This window comes from Salvia hispanica, chromosome 4 (genome assembly GCF_029641045.1).
Source record: "Salvia hispanica isolate PSC_SH4W2 chromosome 4, Shi_PSC_v1, whole genome shotgun sequence".
NCBI lineage: Eukaryota > Viridiplantae > Streptophyta > Magnoliopsida > Lamiales > Lamiaceae > Salvia > Salvia hispanica.
Genome location: NC_142695.1, coordinates 8300828 through 8320127, shown reverse-complemented (window position 1 = coordinate 8320127; position 19300 = coordinate 8300828). Strand labels below are relative to the sequence as shown.

Here is a 19300-nt window from a genome sequence, read left to right as displayed (position 1 = left end):
AAATTGAAACCGGCGACCGCCGCGGCGGTTTCGCCGCACAATAGATAGGCGCGGCGGCCGCCGCGCTTCTCTCTCCTGCGGCTCGTCCTCGCCGCATTCGGGGCGAATGCCCATCCGCAATAGCCTGCCGCGGCTAAGCCGCGAACGGAGCGGCCGGCGCGCCGCCCCTATAGTGGATGCCCTTATGGTGATAATATACGCAAGAAAGGACATAACATAGAGTAGTAGTATTTTTTTTTATTTCGATAAATCTAATATACTAGTACTATTACTTTTCTAGGCTTAAGTAGAAAAGGTGTACTGATTTGATATTACTTTTGTTAGGTCACAAAATGATGAGTTAATTGACCTTTAACGGCCTTTATAATAAATGGGGCTTGAGCTTATGATCATATGATCTTATACATGATATGAAGGGTCACGAATAGAAATATTTGCATAAAGTTACTACGTTTGCATTGCAGTCAAAATAAATGGCATTAACAAAGGAAAAATTTTGCATATAAAGAGTGGCATAGCCCCATAATGCAACATGGGATATGTTATACCCCCAAAATTTTAATAATAGTACTATTATTAATGTGTTTTTACATTCACTCACCTAGTCACCCCCATATATAGGGAAAGGTTCAAATAAAAAATTCAGAAGTTTTATATAATTGGAACATTTGGGTCATCCATATATATAGGGAAAGTTTCAAATAAAAAACTTAGAAGTTTTATATAATTAATTGAAATAATAGTATAAATTAGGTTTTACTTGCAAACCAAGTCGAATGACTGAATTATCACATACATATGGACTAACCTTGAAAAAGGAATAGAGAAATCAAAATGAAATCATACCACTAAAATGATCAAGTTCACAATTTTAGTCCCCAACCTTATGATGCAAAGTACGAACCCCATAATTAAGGAATTTTATCATCAATTGGGCTCATCAAATCTGCACGACCCCACTCCAAAGAGTTTGCAATTCTCATAAGTATTAAATTCACAAACGTTAAAAGCATCGTACGAAATTCTAGTTTATATAAAGTTAATTAAACTATATAGAAATAATTATAATATTGTGCCGTATTTGTCTATACATGTAGTAATTTCATAAATAAATGAAATTACAGAATAAAAATGCAATTCAATTTGATACATGTAGTAATTTGTCTATACATGTAGTAATTTCTATAATTAAAATACTTTCTTACAAATCAATCTCACGCTATAGAAGTTAATACATCCGAGAGCTTCTCCGAATCAGCCAAAATTATTTGTTTGAGGAATTAATCAAATACGCAAAGATAAAAACTGAAAGCATACTGTTATATGCATACTGTTAAAAGCATACTGTTATATACTAAGTGAAACTTTTCGAGTGGAATTCTTATGATTGTATGTATGGTTTCCAACGCTTTCAAATAATTTGTAAACTTTCCTCACATGAATAAAAATGTTGGCAAAATCTTAAGTCGGAATATCAAATGAATAATAAAGATAATTACGATTGTAATTGTTGTAATTTAGACAAAAAAAAAAAAAAATCACCGAACACTCAATTTTTCCACCGCCAGACGCCAGCTACAACCTAGTTGGTTTATCTTCTGACTCTGGTAACTCTATGACAATTGTGTAGCTCTCGTAAAAGGCTCCAAAATAAAATATATTTTTATAACTTGACAACGTTAATTTATTGAGATTGGCCATAAAATATGACATTGTGTGAGGTCTTGAAAAACAAAATTTTGTAGTTATGTAGGTGTTGGTGCAACAATATTTGAATCCCATATGGAGATGGAAAAATAATTTTAAGGCGATTTTTTATTTTAATACTCTTTTCGTCCTATAGTAAATAATGCATTTTTTTAAACACGAGTTTTAAAAAACGAGTTAAGATAAGGAGATAATAAAATATTATGAAAACTTTTCTACTTTGATCTCTCTCTTATTTTTCTCACCTCATTTTTGCTTCTTTTGGCACAAAAAAGAAAAAAAAAATGTTTAGTACTAGTATTACTTTTTTCCTAAAGTTAAAAATACTCAATTATTTTGAATTTTTTTAAAATAGAATAATAACTCAATTATCTCAAAATAAAGAAGTGTAGTATTTAAACATTTACACAAAACATCAGTTTGTAACAACTTCATAGTCATTCATAACGACATTCTTGAAGAAAATAGAAATGTTTGAAAGTTTAGGTGGTAAACAACAAAATTTGTAAAGTTCGCCAAACAATATCTAAACTCTAAAAGAATATAAATTTAAGTTAATTGCTAGTAGTAGTACTTAAAAATGCGGACAAATTGAGAAGAAAGACCGACCTTAAAATGCGGACAAATTGAGAAGAAAGACCGATCTCGTCTCATAATAGATGACACATTTGGGTAATGACACGAGATTTTAGGAGCTGTTGTTTTGTATATTGAGTGTTGAGAGAAAATAGTATATTTTTATATTAATGTGAGAAATGATTTTTTCCTAAAAAATGAAATGTGATATCTTTATGGGATAAACTCAAAAGGAAAGTGTGACATCCATTATGGGACGGGGGGAGTATTTAGGATGAGTTCAAAATTTTGGGATGCATAGTTTACTCTTCTTGGCAAAAAGAGGAGTATCACGCTATTATTGAAATATTTCAAAAATACATCTGAAAATTCTAATATTCGTCTAAAATTAATTTTTATTTATTTCAGAGAAGTTTACTTAAAATTCATACGTACACCTTATTCTGTCGCAACGCAAACGACAGTGAAAAAACACAAAACGACAAAAATCAAAATTCACAAAATCAGATGATAAAATAAATGAAAATGAAAACTGGAAATGTGGAAACAGATTGATAGCTATAAGAAGGGTACGTGGCAGTTATCAAGCACAGCAAGTTACTGCCCTCTCTCTCTCTCTCCCCAAAACCCCATCTCCTATTTATTCCCACCATCTTTCCACCACTCCTCCGCCGCCCTCCGCCGCAGCAACGAGAGCATGCGATGGTAGGCCTCAGCGTAATCCTCGAAAGCTGCAGAGATCTCTCCGAGAAAAGAAGCCCCCAAATCCTCAGCAAAGGCGCCATGATCATCAAACCCTCCTCTCCTCTCTCTAATTTCTCTCCCCCTTGTGGATTTCTCGAGAATTGCTTCCTCTGCCGCCACAAATTGTTGCCAGGGAAAGACATCTTCATGTACAAGTAATCTTCTAACTCATTAATTTTGCTCGTATTATTGTAATCGATGCTAAATTACTCAATTTTTTTGCAGAGGAGATAGGGCATTTTGCAGTGTGGAGTGCAGGTACAGGCAGATGTTCATGGATGAAGAGGAGAGCTGCGAAAAGAGTGGTTGTACGTTGGAGTACACCTGTTCCGCGGCTGCCACGTCATCTCCGTCTCCAACTTCTTCTTCGTCTTCCCGCGCCGGTAAGGGGGCGAGAGCTCGGCCAACTAACGCGTTTGCGTGTTGAAGAGTGTTTTTCCGTTTCTGCCCTCGGTCGATATCCTTTATGCCTTCCTTTTTGTGCTCGGTGCCAGGGGCTGGTTTGTCATCTTAGGTTAGCTCATGGCTTTTTGGTTTTCCACTGGTTTTTTCCTTGGGGAGGAATTAGGAATTTTCTCAAGTTGAAGGGTGTTTTCGGATGTTGTTTTTAATCTTTTAGAGCTAATTAATCCTTAATTTTTTTCACTTGATTGATATGGATGGTCATTTGATCTCCCTACTTTCTTTATTTGGTTTAGTTATTATTATTCCAAATTCCACTTAATTACTCGAACACACCTAAATAGTAGTATTAGAAATATTAGTTGATCAATAATTTGATTCAAGAAATTAATTATTATGCAAAAGGGTGAAACTGCAGTTTTGATGAGTGAGTTTGTTTAACAATTTCTTCATTTAGGTGAATTACATACTCCACTAGCTAAAATTAATGTATATGTATACAGTGAATGTAAATATTTATTGGTATATTTGTTGAAGATTAAAAGTTTATGGAGTTTGAGACGTGTGTGTACAAGTATATGTTTGTCGTCATCGTAAAATGGTCTGGCTTCCTATTTTTGGTTATGTTGTCATCGGTTATATTTATTTGAATTTATGGTTTGGCTGCCAGGTTATACTTTACGTACGGACTAATTTATTATCAGATTTAATATCGGGTCGACTATATTTTCCCCATAATAAATTCCTTCAATACTATGTTTGTGTTTTTGAATTAGTGCGTACTTTATCTCTTTACTCCATATTGCATTGAATTGGATATATTTTCCTGTTCAAAATAGCCTCTTACTTGTATTTTTTTTTTTTTAATTTGAAAGGAATTCACGTGTATTAGATAATCAATCTATATTGAGAATCTGAACGTTTGTATTCTTATTTAATCGTCGGATCAAGAATACTACTACATCCGATCGGGCTAAATTTGGACATTTTGATTTTTGATCATGTAATAGAAATAGAAAGAAAGAAAAAGATCGAGAAAAGCATTGCAATAATAATAATAATCAGTAATAAATAATGCACTTAAGAGTATTGCAATGATCAAACAATGAAAGTGACCTTAGTCCCTTTAGTACTCTTTAAAAGGATGAAATAACAATATCTTATTCAAAGTGGCAACTATAATTAGCCATTCCCAAATAATTATAGTATTAGCTTAAAGTGACACTTCTGGCTTCAACTCACACCTAAATCTTTTATTTTATTCAAATTTACACTTAATCCAAGGTGCAATGGTGCATGTAGATAAAGATCTAATTATTAGGTTAATTTTTGTTAGCAGAAAATCTTTTACTTGTCTCACAGAGTGAACTTTTGGTGAAGTGAGAAATGGCAGAAGGGTGTGCATGGTAGCAGTACCGGCGACAGTGGTGGTGGACTGGTGGGGCACTGGAGCCCCACAAGTTTCGACCTCAAGAAGGTGGTCAAAAACGGACATATTCTCTTCTTGAGAGGGTTCGTGCTGAATAGTGGGATGTTTTGTCAAAGAACGTAAGCACATTCTACCTTCACAAAATCAATCTTGTATCACTGAACGATCAGGCGGCCACATCCGTGCATTAATGGAGATGAGGGATTTAACGGATGTGAGACATGTTAGAATGTATATTCGATGTCATATGCACATTTACTAATGAGCATTTGTTGTCAAATATTTTACGTTGTTGCTTATAGTCAACCATCAATATTTCGATTTTCACCAAAAATTTCGAATATTTTACGCTGTTGCTTATAGTCAGCCATCAATATTTTAATTTTCACCAAAAATTTCGAATATATTACGTTGTTGCTTATAGTCAACCATCAATATTTCGATTTTCACCAAAAAATTTTTGCAAGCTACAATAAATTCTCTGATATATTTATTAAGGGAAAATTATCATTTAAATCATAGCTTTTGGTTAATTTCTGGTCAATGTCATAACTTTTAAAAATAACAAACTAAAATTAAATCTTAACTTTTGTACATTTCTCAAATACAATTAAATTTTTTATGAAATTTGTTACTACTATAATTTTTGTACTATTCGTTATGAATGAAATAGCATGATAATTAAAGCATGGCATTTTACATAGTTAATGATACACAAGTGAATAACATGACCTTACAAGACTCAATTCTTCAACAATCTGAAGATAGTGAAAAACAACACAAGTTCCTCCAAAAATATGTATATATAATGTTATTTTATAGATCGAGGCACGCACATCGCACGGACGCTACGTGTGTACATATATACTGATAAGCAATATAGAAAGCAAAAACATACCAAATTAAAGACTTCATAAAAGCATTAACTTAAATAAATGAATAAAGCCATAGATGGTGTTCGGTTTCCTAGATAAAATAGTATCATGATATAATTTAGGATTGAATTGTGAGATTATTTTATTCACAGGGATTAGCTATGACTAATTATCCCATGATTATTCATCTAAGATTGAGTAATGGGATTGAATCTCATGAGCCAAACACATTACATATTTAATACGGGGATACAATCTTGCAAACCGAACAACCCCATAATGTAAGTAAAAGCAGTAGAAAACTGTAATATCGTTGCACCTGAGAAGTAGTTGCAGCGGCCATCCGTTGTCTGGAACCACCACCATTTTTGTTCCGTCCTTCATGTTCTCCACTATGACGACCGACGTGGCAATAGGTGGCTCCAGTGCAATTATGTTAGTAATGACTCTAGCTTGGGGGCTGCAGTACACCTGCTCGGGCAACTGTGACCACAAGAATGTCCACTATTGCTTCTCCGACATGATAATATACCCTAGTTATGCATTGAGATTTTGTTATTTATAAATCACTTCCTATATATGAATTCTCTGATATATATATAATTAAGAAAAAATATTATTTAAATAATAACTTTTGATTAATTTCTTATCAATTAAAAATAGCAAACTAAAATTAAATCATAATTTTTGTAAATTTCTTAATTGTCGAATATAATTTTGTACTATTCTTTATAAATGAAAGAGCATGATAATTAAAGCGGGACATATTTATATAGTTAATGAAAACAAGTGAATAATATGACCTTACAAAACTCAATTCTCCCACAGTCTGAGGATAGCGACAAACATCACAAGTTCCTCCAAATATATGTATATATATTGTTATTATATAGATCCAGGCACGCACATCGCACGGACGCTACACGTGTACATAAATACTGATAAGCAATATAAAAGGCACAAACATACCAAATTAAAGACTTCCTAAAAGTGTTAACTTAAAGAATGAATGAAGCCATAATGTATGTAAAAGCAGTAGAAAACCGTAATATCGACCTCAAGAAGGTGGTCATCAAGTCTGACATCTTCTCCTCTTGAGAGGGTCCGTGCTGAATGGTGCGATGTTTTGTCATATGTCACTGAAGGATCAGGCAGCCACATCTGTCCATTAATGGCGATGAGGGGATTAACGAATGTGAGACTTGTGAGCATATGCTCATTTATTGAATAAGCATTTGTTGTCGAATATTTTACTTTGTCGCTTATAGTAATTGAATCGAACATTTATAACTCAAACATAATAACTGAAATAAATTCAAAATTAGAAACAATCGTAAGACGACTCTCACCTTCATGCATGCGTCACATTCATTTGCATACTTCCGAAGAAGTGTCCCCATCAATATTTGGATTTTTACCAAAAATTTTGTTGCAAGCTACAATAAATTCTCTGATATATTTAATAAAGAGAAATTATTATTTAAATCATAACTTTTCGTTAATTTATGTTCAATGTCATAACTTTTAAAAATAGCAAATTAAAATTAAATCATAACTTTTGTAAATTTCTCAGTTGTCGAAGATAATTTTTGTACTATTCGTTATAAATGAAAGAGCATGATAATTAAAGCGGGACATATTTATATAGTTAATGAATACAAGTGAATAAGATGACCTTACAAAACTCAATTCTCCCACAGTCTGAGGATAGCGACAAACATCACAAGTTCCTCCAAATATATGTATATATATTGTTATTATATAGATCCAGGCACGCACATCGCACGGACGCTACACGTGTACATAAATACTGATAAGCAATATAAAAGGCACAAACATACCAAATTAAAGACTTCCTAAAAGTGTTAACTTAAAGAATAAATGAAGCCATAATGTATGTAAAAGCAGTAGAAAACCGTAATATCGACCTCAAGAAGGTGGTCATCAAGTCCGACTTCTTCTCCTCTTGAGAGGTTCCGTGCTGAATGGTGCGATGTTTTGTCATATGTCACTGAAGGATCAGGCAGCCACATCTGTCCATTAATGGCAATGATGGGATTAACGAATGTGAGACTTGTTAGAATATGTTTTCGATGTCATATGCTGATTTACTAATAAGCATTTGTTGTCTAATATTTTACTCTGTCGCTTATAGTAATTGAATCGAACATTTATAACTCAAACATAATAACTGAAATAAATTCAAAATTAGAAACAATCGTAAGACGACTCTCACCTTCACGCATGCGTCACATTCATTTGCATACTTCCGAAGAAGTGTCCCCATCAATATTTGGATTTTCACCAAAAATTTTGTTGCAAGCTACAATAAATTCTCTGATATATTTAATAAAGAGAAATTATTATTTAAATCATAACTTTTCGTTAATTTATGTTCAATGTCATAACTTTTAAAAATAGCAAATTAAAATTAAATCATAACTTTTGTAAATTTCTCAGTTGTCGAAGATAATTTTTGTACTATTCGTTATAAATGAAAGAGCATGATAATTAAAGCGGGACATATTTATATAGTTAATGAAAACAAGTGAATAATATGACCTTACAAAACTCAATTCTCCCACAGTCTGAGGATAGCGACAAACATCACAAGTTCCTCCAAATATATGTATATATATTGTTATTATATAGATCCAGGCACGCACATCGCACGGACGCTACACGTGTACATAAATACTGATAAGCAATATAAAAGGCACAAACATACCAAATTAAAGACTTCCTAAAAGTGTTAACTTAAAGAATAAATGAAGCCATAATGTATGTAAAAGCAGTAGAAAACCGTAATATCGACCTCAAGAAGGTGGTCATCAAGTCTGACATCTTCTCCTCTTGAGAGGGTCCGTGCTGAATGGTGCGATGTTTTGTCATATGTCACTGAAGGATCAGGCAGCCACATCTGTCCATTAATGGCGATGAGGGGATTAACGAATGTGAGACTTGTGAGCATATGCTCATTTATTGAATAAGCATTTGTTGTCGAATATTTTACTTTGTCGCTTATAGTAATTGAATCGAACATTTATAACTCAAACATAATAACTGAAATAAATTCAAAATTAGAAACAATCGTAAGACGACTCTCACCTTCACGCATGCGTCACATTCATTTGCATACTTCCGAAGAAGTGTCCCCATCAATATTTAGATTTTCACCAAAAATTTTGTTGCAAGCTACAATAAATTCTCTGATATATTTAATAAAGAGAAATTATTATTTAAATCATAACTTTTCGTTAATTTATGTTCAATGTCATAACTTTTAAAAATAGCAAATTAAAATTAAATCATAACTTTTGTAAATTTCTCAGTTGTCGAAGATAATTTTTGTACTATTCGTTATAAATGAAAGAGCATGATAATTAAAGCGGGACATATTTATATAGTTAATGAAAACAAGTGAATAAGATGACCTTACAAAACTCAATTCTCCCACAGTCTGAGGATAGCGACAAACATCACAAGTTCCTCCAAATATATGTATATATATTGTTATTATATAGATCCAGGCACGCACATCGCACGGACGCTACGCGTGTACAAAATCTCAAAGCAAGTAGCAACTTTGATAACCATTCTTGACGGGCAAAGCTGCAGTTAATGCGATAAGGGAGCTCGGAGTTTGTGGCTTTGAATTCTCCTACCCGAGCAGGTGCAGCGCCAAAGTTAGAGCTCGAGCTTGTGGCGTTAATTAACTCTATGTGTTAATACTTTCTGTATTGGTATATTATTTGAAAATTCCATGAAATTCGACCTTTTTCTACTACGGTCGATAAACTCTATTAAATTTCGAAAATTTCATTAAATCCAAATGAGTTGCTGCCGACCCCCATTCATCATTAGAAAATTCCATAAAATTCGGCCTTGAGGATCGTTCTACCACGGTAATAAAACTCTATAAAATTTGAAAAATTTCATTAATTCAGTCTTTATTGTTGATGGTCCCACGTGAACTCTTTGGAGTTGATTCCTGTCCGGCATCCATAGGACTATTTGGGACACTGGTAAATTTTCATATTTTGCTAAAATTAATTATTTGATCAAATTAAAAAGTGCATCTTTAATTCAATCCTAAGTGGCTATGTAGTCTTAGCACGCACATTGCACGGACGCTACGCGTGTACACGTACTTTCTCCGTTCCACCATAAGCCTATTGCACTAGTAGTATTGATTTTAAGTAGTGGGTAATTACTTTCTCTGCGTTTCATTTATATTTATCATAGCAGGGTGTTCGCCCCTTCGTGATATCACTAATGCATGTTAAAACGTTGTGTACTAATCTGTAAAAAAAATCATTACTAGATTGACAAAACGTTAAACAATAAGCATTGTACCAAAATATGATATAATATCAATCATTCATTTACACAATCGCTCGACTAGCAACATTCCTGTTTGGCTGTTAATTAAACGAACATGAGGGAAACATGTAGCATACAAGAAATCTGCATTTTGCTACACTTCTTCATCAGAGTCTTGCACTACTTTGCTCGTCCTCGCCCTCTTTACTCGACGGAGCGCTGCTTCCTCCTCATCCTCATTCTCCGTGTCATCTGCAGCCAAAGGGCTACCACGTTCACCATCATCAGCTCCGTCTCCTGCAGCCAAAGGGCTAACACATTCAGCATCATCAGGTCCCTCTCCTTCGTTGTCGCTCCCAGATGAACTATGTGCAGTAGAATGATGGGAATCTGCTTCTTCCTGATTGGGGTTTTGCTCCTCCGGTGCATCTTCAGTTGACTCGACAATCTTGAAGTCCCTAGAGGTGCTCCGTTTGGCATGTCTCAACAGATTGAGTTTGGTGATTTTGCTAAGCTGGATAAGATACTTCTCGTAGTCTTCGATCTGGAAAATCAAGTCGGGGATGCATCTGTTTTCCCTCTTGATTTTGTTGACTAGTCCTTTATTCGTGTTGCTCTCTTGTTGATTCTATAAACAAAAAAGCAACAAAACAACCATTTGAAAATGCACTAATATTTGCAGAAAATTCAGTACTAAATCCTCATACCTGCTGCATTTTAGTAACAAAATTATAAATAGGTGCTGTTAATTTCCGACAAGTTGTTTCCACCAGCCTTTGGTACTTGGAACTGGGTAAGAATTGCTTGCACCCTTTAGGACTGATTCGGAGCTTTGAGATCCGAGCTAGATTCTTGTAAAATTTTGCAGCCAGTTTCAGCAAATGTTCTGCTTGAGGATCTGCGGTGTTTACAGGGAGTTAGAGAAGAAGAAAGAACTACAGGCAAGAATTGGGAGTTCAATATCATGCATACGTACCCTTCAGGTTCATGGCAACGAAATGTGATAGCACGTTAACCACAGCTTCTGCTCTCGAGTACAATACCTCTTCCACTGCTAATTCAGGAGCCTCTTTTCCAGTTTGATTAAAAGAAATGCCTTTCTGAGTAGCCATATAGCATGTCTTTAGCCTTATCGCAATCCAGTCCATGTCAGCTATGGATGAGTCAACTGACTGCAATATAGTTGTAGAAATTGCAGCACTGGTTGATTTTCTTATGATAGGAAAGGTTTCAGATTCATCTACAGGATCCGTATCCTCCGAGCCTAGAACTTGTACTAGCTCTGCAGCCATATTTTCAGCGATAACCATGTCCGCTGGAGGCGAGGTTAAAGTGACAGCAATGAAGACCAAACATTTTGCAACCTTTGAGTTTGATACATCACTTCTCCTGCAGAGTTTTGTCGCCAGAGAACCAACAAGATTCCTCCTTTCTTCGGGCAGCTTCTTGCCAATCATCAGTACCATGTCACATAAAATCTGATAATACATACATATGTTTAATAGCATTATAACAAATGTAACGACATAAACACAGCATCTCTTTGAGGTGATGATCAATTTCATATAACCTAGCATCAGATGGGAGTTTACTAGTATAATTAATCTCTTTAACATGGATGGCGTAATAGGATGGATAAAGCACAGTGCATTTACCTCGGCTTCACGGAAAAAAGAGCAGCCGAGAAACTCAATAAGTAGCGGCTTTATGCTCTTAAGGAATAACTCTTTGCTTTTTGTGCTCTGGTCATCAATTCCTTCGGCTAGCTTGCATTCATCATCGCCCCAGTCACCCGCAGCAACATTTTCCTCGGGCAGAGAGGTTGATACTAAGTGATCAATCAAACATAAATACTTTGCGCTGGACAAACCTACCTCAATTATCTTTTTCAAACATAGCAAGGCCAAATGAATATTTTCCTTTCTACATTCAACATCTTTCTGTACCTTTGCTTCCTTCTTGCTAACTGACTTGAGAGAGAAAATTATAGTCAGCAGTGGAGGCCCGATAAGCTTAATTTCACCATAAACTAACGTCTTGAATGGATCATCCTTTCCCGTTTGGGAGAAGAATTTTAGTTGATGAAAGCACATATGTAAGACTCTAGAAAGAATTTTCGAACCAAGAACCTGCACCTTTCCAGAAGAAGGTTGACTGTTTCTCTGCGAGGCTGCACCATTCTTAGAATTTTCAAGTTTCCATGACTCTAGTGAAATTCGCAAGAGATGATGGATGCTAGAAGTTGCCAAAAGCGGAGTTCGATCTGGAGACTGCTTTGCGCAGCCTATAGCAAGTTTATCAGCAGCATCACTGGCACTAGGTCGTATCACTGGTTTTTTAGCTCCACTGCCATGTCTAGAATTAGATGTATATTTGTCCACAAACTCATGAATCTCAACAAACTGAGAAAGCTCCGTTTCCAGTTCCAGTTTTTGCTCATTAGCAGCTTTGACCAACTCATTGACAATATTATTCATCACAACCTCAAGAATCCCTAATAAAAGTGTAGCAGAACACTTCCTTTTTTCTTCTTCTATTGGGGTAGAGTCTGAATCTTGCTTCTTGCCCAGCAGACCTAACTAATACAAATTGAAGCGATTTACATACTGAAGTAACATAGGAACAAGTCAGCGATAGGAAACAAGTTACAAACTGATAAGCAAATAGAACTAGAGAAACTAGAGAAAAACACCTGCATTCCAGGAATGAAAAATGAAACGACTTGGAATTTTTTTCGCAAAAAGACATGCTCTTACAGGCATTGGACCAATACAAACCACAAGAAATACACATTTTATTTGATAGGAATAACAACTGATTCATTGAGTTGATTACTGGTGATATTGCGCCAGAAAAATACCTTCCAAATTCCCGTTTCTCAGAAACTTCCGAATCTGTGCTAAAGCATTTGAGAATGAAACTCCAGAAAAATTTCTACCTGCCTGATAATTGTTGTGTCAATGAAATGTCGGTTAAAAGAAAGAGAACTAGCAATTTAAATCAGCTGAAGGAAATTCACTAACCTCATTGTCCTGGGAGATGGAGAAGCCAAAACAAGGGAGCGATTCTGAAGGATGATCAGACCTATTTTCAGACCTATTTTGTGGTTGAAGAATGAGAATCCAAGAGACACAAAAGAGAAGGCAGTCCAACGGCTCTTCAATACAAAATTTCCCATTTTCTAGTTTGACACATTGATCGATTCCCAACGGAAGCTCTTCATTCTAGACAGAATCATGTTAACAAATAAAGTCAATTGATGGGGCAGGTAAAGATGATTTTTCCTGAACACTGGTAGAAAAGTACAAATAGATATTACTCTCAAGAAGGTTTACCAGGATAGCCCGGTTACAAGCTATTTCCCGTATATGAATACCTCTTTGTAAAATCGCTGGAAGTGGGAGAGTAAAAGGTCAAAAATGGTGCCGGAACTTAGAGGATCCACCACAACAAGCTTCATTATACCATGGTAAACATTTTCCCGGACATTTGCCTGGTTACAGAAATAAAAAATAAGAAGTTAAACTTGGATACAGTGAGTCAGTGACCCTTTACTTTAGATCAAGAGTGGGCATTTTGACAAAACTAAAAAGGATATTTCATGGTAATTCAGTCTACACAAATTTAGATGCAAATAGACAGCTAAAAATTCTCAAGCAGCTCCTTAGCATGCCTTCACTTTGGTGGTTCAAGTAATATAACCACTTAAATTAGAACTCAGAATTTGTCCAGAGCATCTGATCAGAAAGCAGTAAAAGTAAAGTATCTGCATGAAAACTCAATGAACCATTAACATGAACCTGCTGATAAAGGCATCGTTGTAGCAAACCACTGAGCTCTTGGAAAAGGTCTGCTCTAGTAGCCTGAGGTTCTTCAGCTTGCTGGCTGCAACTGGCCTGGCTGCTTGATTCTTGAAAAGAAAAAAGTCCAACTGGTTTTGATTGTTTTTCTGCAGAAAGCAGGTCAAAAATGGCACTACATGCCGCAAGACGAACTGAATTTTCTCGTCTGAACATAGCCTTCCTTAGAACCAAGATAGTGTAATCCTGAAATGGTTAGATTACCGATGGGAGTTAAAAATATACTCCCTCCGTTCCATAATAATAGAGTCATTTTGCCATTTTGGTACGTTCCATAGTAATAGAGTCATTTCCCTTTTTAGTAAAAGTCAACACAATTTTCCACACCTACTTTACTCTCTCTTACTTTTTTCTCTCTTCATCTCTCTACCTTTTTCATTTTCCACTTTATTCTCCATTTACTTAACTCACCCAACACAATTTTTCTTAATCTCTGTGCCGAAAAGAAATGCCTCCATTACTATGGAACGAAGGGAGTAACATTTATAACATCGATAACAATATAAAACTACCAAAGAAAATACATAGGTGTCACGAATCACTAACCCCTAATTTTCTAAAAATATGCTAACCTCTACAAATATCGTGTTCACAATCAGCAAGCAGTTTGCTTTCAGTTACAAGAGTTAAAAAATATGTCTATGTATCGTGTGACATGAGTCATGACAGATGCTGCAGTATTTGGCATGTTGCAAAATAAGTACCTGAAGACTACGACTAAACTTCATAAGAGGAAGTAGAACAGTAACGAGGTTAGAGGAAATCCTGCTATCCATAAATGTGAAATAATCCAGCATTTCTTTCAAATGAGATATGTGTTCCAACATTGGGTGTGGATGAACTTGGACCAAGTATCCAAGTAATCTAGAAGTAGTAAAATATAATGAGGTTAATAGGAAGAAAATAACCAAATAGATGAACACTATAAACGTAAGAAATTTCACCTTGTTATCGGGAAGGATTTTTCAGGCTTCATAGACAGGACATGGTACTTGCATTGCTCAATTATCTGAAATGTAATGAACTCAGTATCATGCTCTACTGTGTACATGAACTGATGAACATAGAAATGAATACCATGAATAAAGAAAATATTATCTTGTAGTATTTCTTAAATTTGGTGTTCCCTGATGAAGCTTCGAATCTTGACTCCCTATCTAGGAACCAAAAGCAGAAATGGCAGCACCTCATGTGCCATATTACACTAAATCACTAACCTCATTCCTTGACATATCATGCACTTCGAACAGACATTTCAGTACTTGTGTACCTAGCTCCTCTGTACCCATAAGACCATCAGATTTTGATATTTCTTTCTGGGATCCCTCTTCTACTGCATGAAGCAGTCCAAATCCCAGTTGCACTATACTCGGTACTATATGCTCTCTTCCATAGTGACTTCCATTCACCTACAAAAAGAGGACATAAAATTGTTATAAAAGAATAAATGTTCTATATAATAACTAGACGTCCAGACAACAAAAAAATCATAAATCAATGAAAAAAATTTAAAATCATGAGCATGGTCCGAAATATTTACTATTTTAGACAAGTAGAAATCAGGAATGCATATGAAAGTATAGAGTATATCTCAATAACTGAAATAGATGACAATAAACTACTCATTGTTTTGTGCACTAATTGATCACCACATTACAAGGCTGATTTACTTTACCGAGTCCAAATATTTACTCTATACAAATTGAGGCATAATTTCTCAAAACAATAGCAGAATATAAAGGAAAAAGTAGCTCACAGATTTAAGAATAGCTTTTTCTATTACTCGAGCGTTCTCCAGATACGCCTCCTTCAGTTCATCGGGTAGCCATCTGCAGACTCTGCAGCGAAGAAATGGGGCATGGAAATGATTAGACAATATGAAAATCAATCAAAGTTCATTAATCTTGATACAATTTATGCATAATATTGATGAGCATTGTCTGAAGCTGTTATATTCAAACTTGACAGGTTAATTTGAAAGGGACCTATCATAATTCCAATAACATCTTGTATAGTTACGTCTAAAAGTATAATTTATCAAAAATTCTATTTACACTTAAATATTCAAGCTGACTGCGTGAGTGCAAATAGATATACCTTAAAGTAACATCAGATGCAAGGAGCACATGTAAAGATCATAAAAAGAATAGCAAGAGCTCAACACTCACTTGGCAAACTTATAATCTTTGTAAGCATTAAACAATGCCGTTTTCAGAATGTCAATTGCACTATCGCTGAACCTCCTAATTCTGGCAACGGACAACAAAACTGTAACAGTAAAATGATTGAAAGCCCTAGAATCCTGCCTCACCAGTCCCAAAACCTCCTGCCCCAATGATGGATCCTGCTTAACTGCAAAATTGACATGAAGCAAGACCGTCCCTTCTACTTGCTTCATCACAGAACCGGCCTTATTGGCACCCCCAAAATACAATACAATCCCTTCAATCACCTCCCTCTTCCCAAACCCTTTGGCAGCCAGCACCAACAGCTGATAAACCAGCCCAGGCAAATCCTGCATTTCAACGTCTTCCCTCATTTTCGCAAAAATCTTTTGCAGGAACTCCCTCCGCCTAACTTTATCAATACACGACGCAAAATCCCTTATACTCTCCACTAGTTTGATCAACAGAACATTACTCCAATCACACTCAATCACAGCGTCTAAAACCGAGTTAACGTACTCTACAGGCTTATCGATTTCGCTCGAGATTCTAACCAATTCGATGCATTTCGGAAGGAGAATCAACACCTGAGCATCATCCAATTCGCTGATTTGGGGGAAATACGATATAACTAAATCAATTACTTCAGGAATCTTTCGAATTTCAATGGCGTCTAGGTGCCCCGCGAATTGCTGGATGATTGATAAGGAGTTGCGGTCGTGTGGAATTTTGCGAGAAGTGAAGAGAGAGAGGTAGGCGTGGAGGAGGGCCGGGAGGAGAGAGGACAGTGCGGCGCAGGGGTGGTGGGATATGAGAGAAATGAGGGAGGAGACGTAATCGGAGACTGCGGTGGAGGAGTCGGCGGCGGAGGCCGCGCGTGAGTGGAGGAAGGAGAGGAGAATTGGGTGAGATGACTCATCGAGAAGGAAAGGCGGTAGCTGGGAGGAAACGGGGTTGAAGTGGTGGTGGTTTTGAGCGAGGGAGATGATTTCGGCGTCTGTCAGTTGCGACGGAGGGTGCATAGCGCCGCGGGAGTTTTCCGGTGAGCGCATGGTGGCGCGCGGCGTTAGGTTTGAGCGGGAAAAGGTGTCAAACTCAATTACTACTATAAGATACTATGGAGTAAATAAAAAGTTAAGACTAGTATTAAGTACTTATATTAGTAAGTTATTTAAGATTAAATTGTAACATCTAAATCTTATAATCCACACATAATGTCTACTCAATTACTATAAGATACTATGTGCTATAATTTTTGTATCGTATAAAACTATTTTCTTCTATACTAAATGTTGTCCATATTTGATTTAAGGTGAATATTAAAAAATATGAAGAAAAAAATGTTTAAAAAATTAATGAAATATGAGTCTCTTATTTATTAATTTTATAATAAAATGTGAATGTGATGAATTAATGGAAAGTAAGATGTATTTATAAAAATGAAAAAAAAACTAAGTAAGAGTAATATACTAAAATGATAAATGTGAACAATGGTGTATTTGATAATAGAAGTATAAAATTTAAACAATAGTTTGGTCATTAGTTGGACCATCAAAAGTAATGAGGGTTTAAATAGTAATTATACATTGTATTTTATTTTTAATTAAATTTACGTTTTATATATGTACTATATTGCCCTTGTTCATTAATTACACATATAAAAATACTTAGCTTTACAATTAGGAATGTACAAGAGTCATTTATTTGGCAATATGGGACCCCGCATGGATAATTAATTTTATTTCTCCATCTATTATTATACTATCTGTTTAAGGATGTAATTTTAAATTTTTAAAATTTAATTAGCTTTATATATTTTATCTACCAAATAAAATAATGATGTAGCGAATGACTAATGACTATTTTTCATCATACTAGTCTATTAATTTTAGCTTCAATAATTTAATAATAATTAGCTATATGAAGTATTGAAAATTTGTTATCTAATTTTTATAAAATGTAAACCATCGGATTTCCAGAATTTTTTATAAAAGTATAATGCTTTAGCTCAATTTACTATAACATGCAATAAATTAAAATTTGCTATGATAGTACATTAATAGTACTAATTATGTTTTTGGTTTAATTTCAAAAATTTATAATCTAAATTAATATTATTTTCAAAAATAATATTACTGTCAAATTATCATGACACAAATGGTATATAACCTATGATTATTTTTAAATACGTTTATTTCTTTAATATATGCATGATTTTAGTCATCTCTAATTAATGAATATGATTTGTATAATGATATTTAATTTGATTTAGCTTTCCTTAAGTAGATATTTATTCATTTAATTTGATATCAGGGTAAATTAGTCCCAATGTGAAATATATGTATGAAAAATAAACACAAGGGCATCCACAGTGGGACGGACTATAGTTCGCTCTAAGTGACGCCTTATGCACCTCCACGTCAACATTTTATCATCCGCCACTTCCACCTGCAATGGGGCGGACTATAACCCGCCCTAAGTCACGCCCTAAGCATTTTATCTATTATTTGAATATTTAAATACTTCAAAATTTGGAAAAAAAAACTTCATTTCATTAAAATTGAAACATTACACTACGAATGTGAAAACACTACAAATTCTCAATGGCGGTTGCAGTTCTAAACTTCTTCAATCATGTCGGTCATGAGCTAAGTATGGTCTTGTTGGTTGCGCATTGAGGTCTGTCGCTGTAGAACCTCACTAAAGCCCATTGGTAATCCTCGAGCGACAGGCAGGGTCGCCGTGCTGGAGCTAGGTCCGGCTTCATCATCCACCCAATCGGTGACATGTCCAACTTCTTGTTCGACTATCATGTTATGCATGATGATGCACGCATACATGACTCGGCGATGACTTCCTTGAACCAGAAACGCGCCGAACCTTTCACGATTGCCCACTGCGATAGGAGCACCCCAAAAGCCCGTTCCACATCCTTCCGCGCAGACTCCTGCTTTGCCGCAAACAAGACTCTCCTCTCACCAATTGGACAGCTGATCGTCTTAAAAAAAAACAGGCCACCTTGGGTATATGCCATCGGCCAAGTAGTACCCCATATGATGTCTGCGGCCGTTGGCAGTGAACTCGATGATCGGGCCGCGACCCCTGCACTGATCCGCGAAGAGGGTGGACGAGTTGAGGACGTTGATGTCGTTGTTCGACCCGGCTACACCAAAGTAGGCATGCCAGATCCAAAGACGGTGGCCAGCGACGACTTCTAGG

General features: G+C 35.6%; 2 protein-coding genes across 2 annotated transcripts; one reads left to right on the top strand and one right to left on the bottom strand.

Moving 5' to 3' along the window:
* The first annotated feature begins 2877 nt into the window (after positions 1-2877).
* On the top strand, positions 2878-3672 carry LOC125193314 (DUF581 family protein, putative (DUF581)). Its single transcript, XM_048091081.2, has 2 exons — positions 2878-3182; positions 3253-3672. The coding sequence occupies exons 1-2, from the start codon at positions 2986-2988 to the stop codon at positions 3452-3454; spliced, it is 399 nt and encodes a 132-aa protein (XP_047947038.1). The 5' UTR covers positions 2878-2985; the 3' UTR covers positions 3455-3672.
* Positions 3673-10086: 6414 nt separating this feature from the next.
* Positions 10087-17179, bottom strand: LOC125194578 (fanconi anemia group I-like protein). Its single transcript, XM_048092837.2, has 13 exons — positions 16085-17179; positions 15673-15754; positions 15134-15325; positions 14861-14925; positions 14621-14780; positions 13857-14102; positions 13433-13549; positions 13080-13280; positions 12917-12998; positions 11712-12631; positions 11033-11534; positions 10764-10954; positions 10087-10684 (listed from the first exon to the last, which is right to left on the bottom strand). Exons 1-13 carry the CDS (start codon positions 17131-17133, stop codon positions 10211-10213), a joined length of 4281 nt encoding a protein of 1426 aa, XP_047948794.2. The 5' UTR covers positions 17134-17179; the 3' UTR covers positions 10087-10210.
* Between the last annotated feature and the right edge of the window lie 2121 nt (positions 17180-19300).

Excerpts from the sequence above, each read along its gene's own strand:
- LOC125193314 (XM_048091081.2), top strand. The coding sequence starts at position 2,986 with ATGGTAGGCCTCAGCGTAATCCTCGAAAGCTGCAGAGATCTCTCCGAG. Across the intron at positions 3,183-3,252 it reads AAAGACATCTTCATGTACAA|AGGAGATAGGGCATTTTGCA; the intron begins GTAATCTTCTAA and ends ATTTTTTTGCAG.
- LOC125194578 (XM_048092837.2), bottom strand. The coding sequence starts at position 17,133 with ATGCGCTCACCGGAAAACTCCCGCGGCGCTATGCACCCTCCGTCGCAA. Across the intron at positions 14,926-15,133 it reads ATGATATGTCAAGGAATGAG|ATAATTGAGCAATGCAAGTA; the intron begins GTTAGTGATTTA and ends ATTACATTTCAG. Across the intron at positions 10,955-11,032 it reads CGTTGCCATGAACCTGAAGG|ATCCTCAAGCAGAACATTTG; the intron begins GTACGTATGCAT and ends TAAACACCGCAG.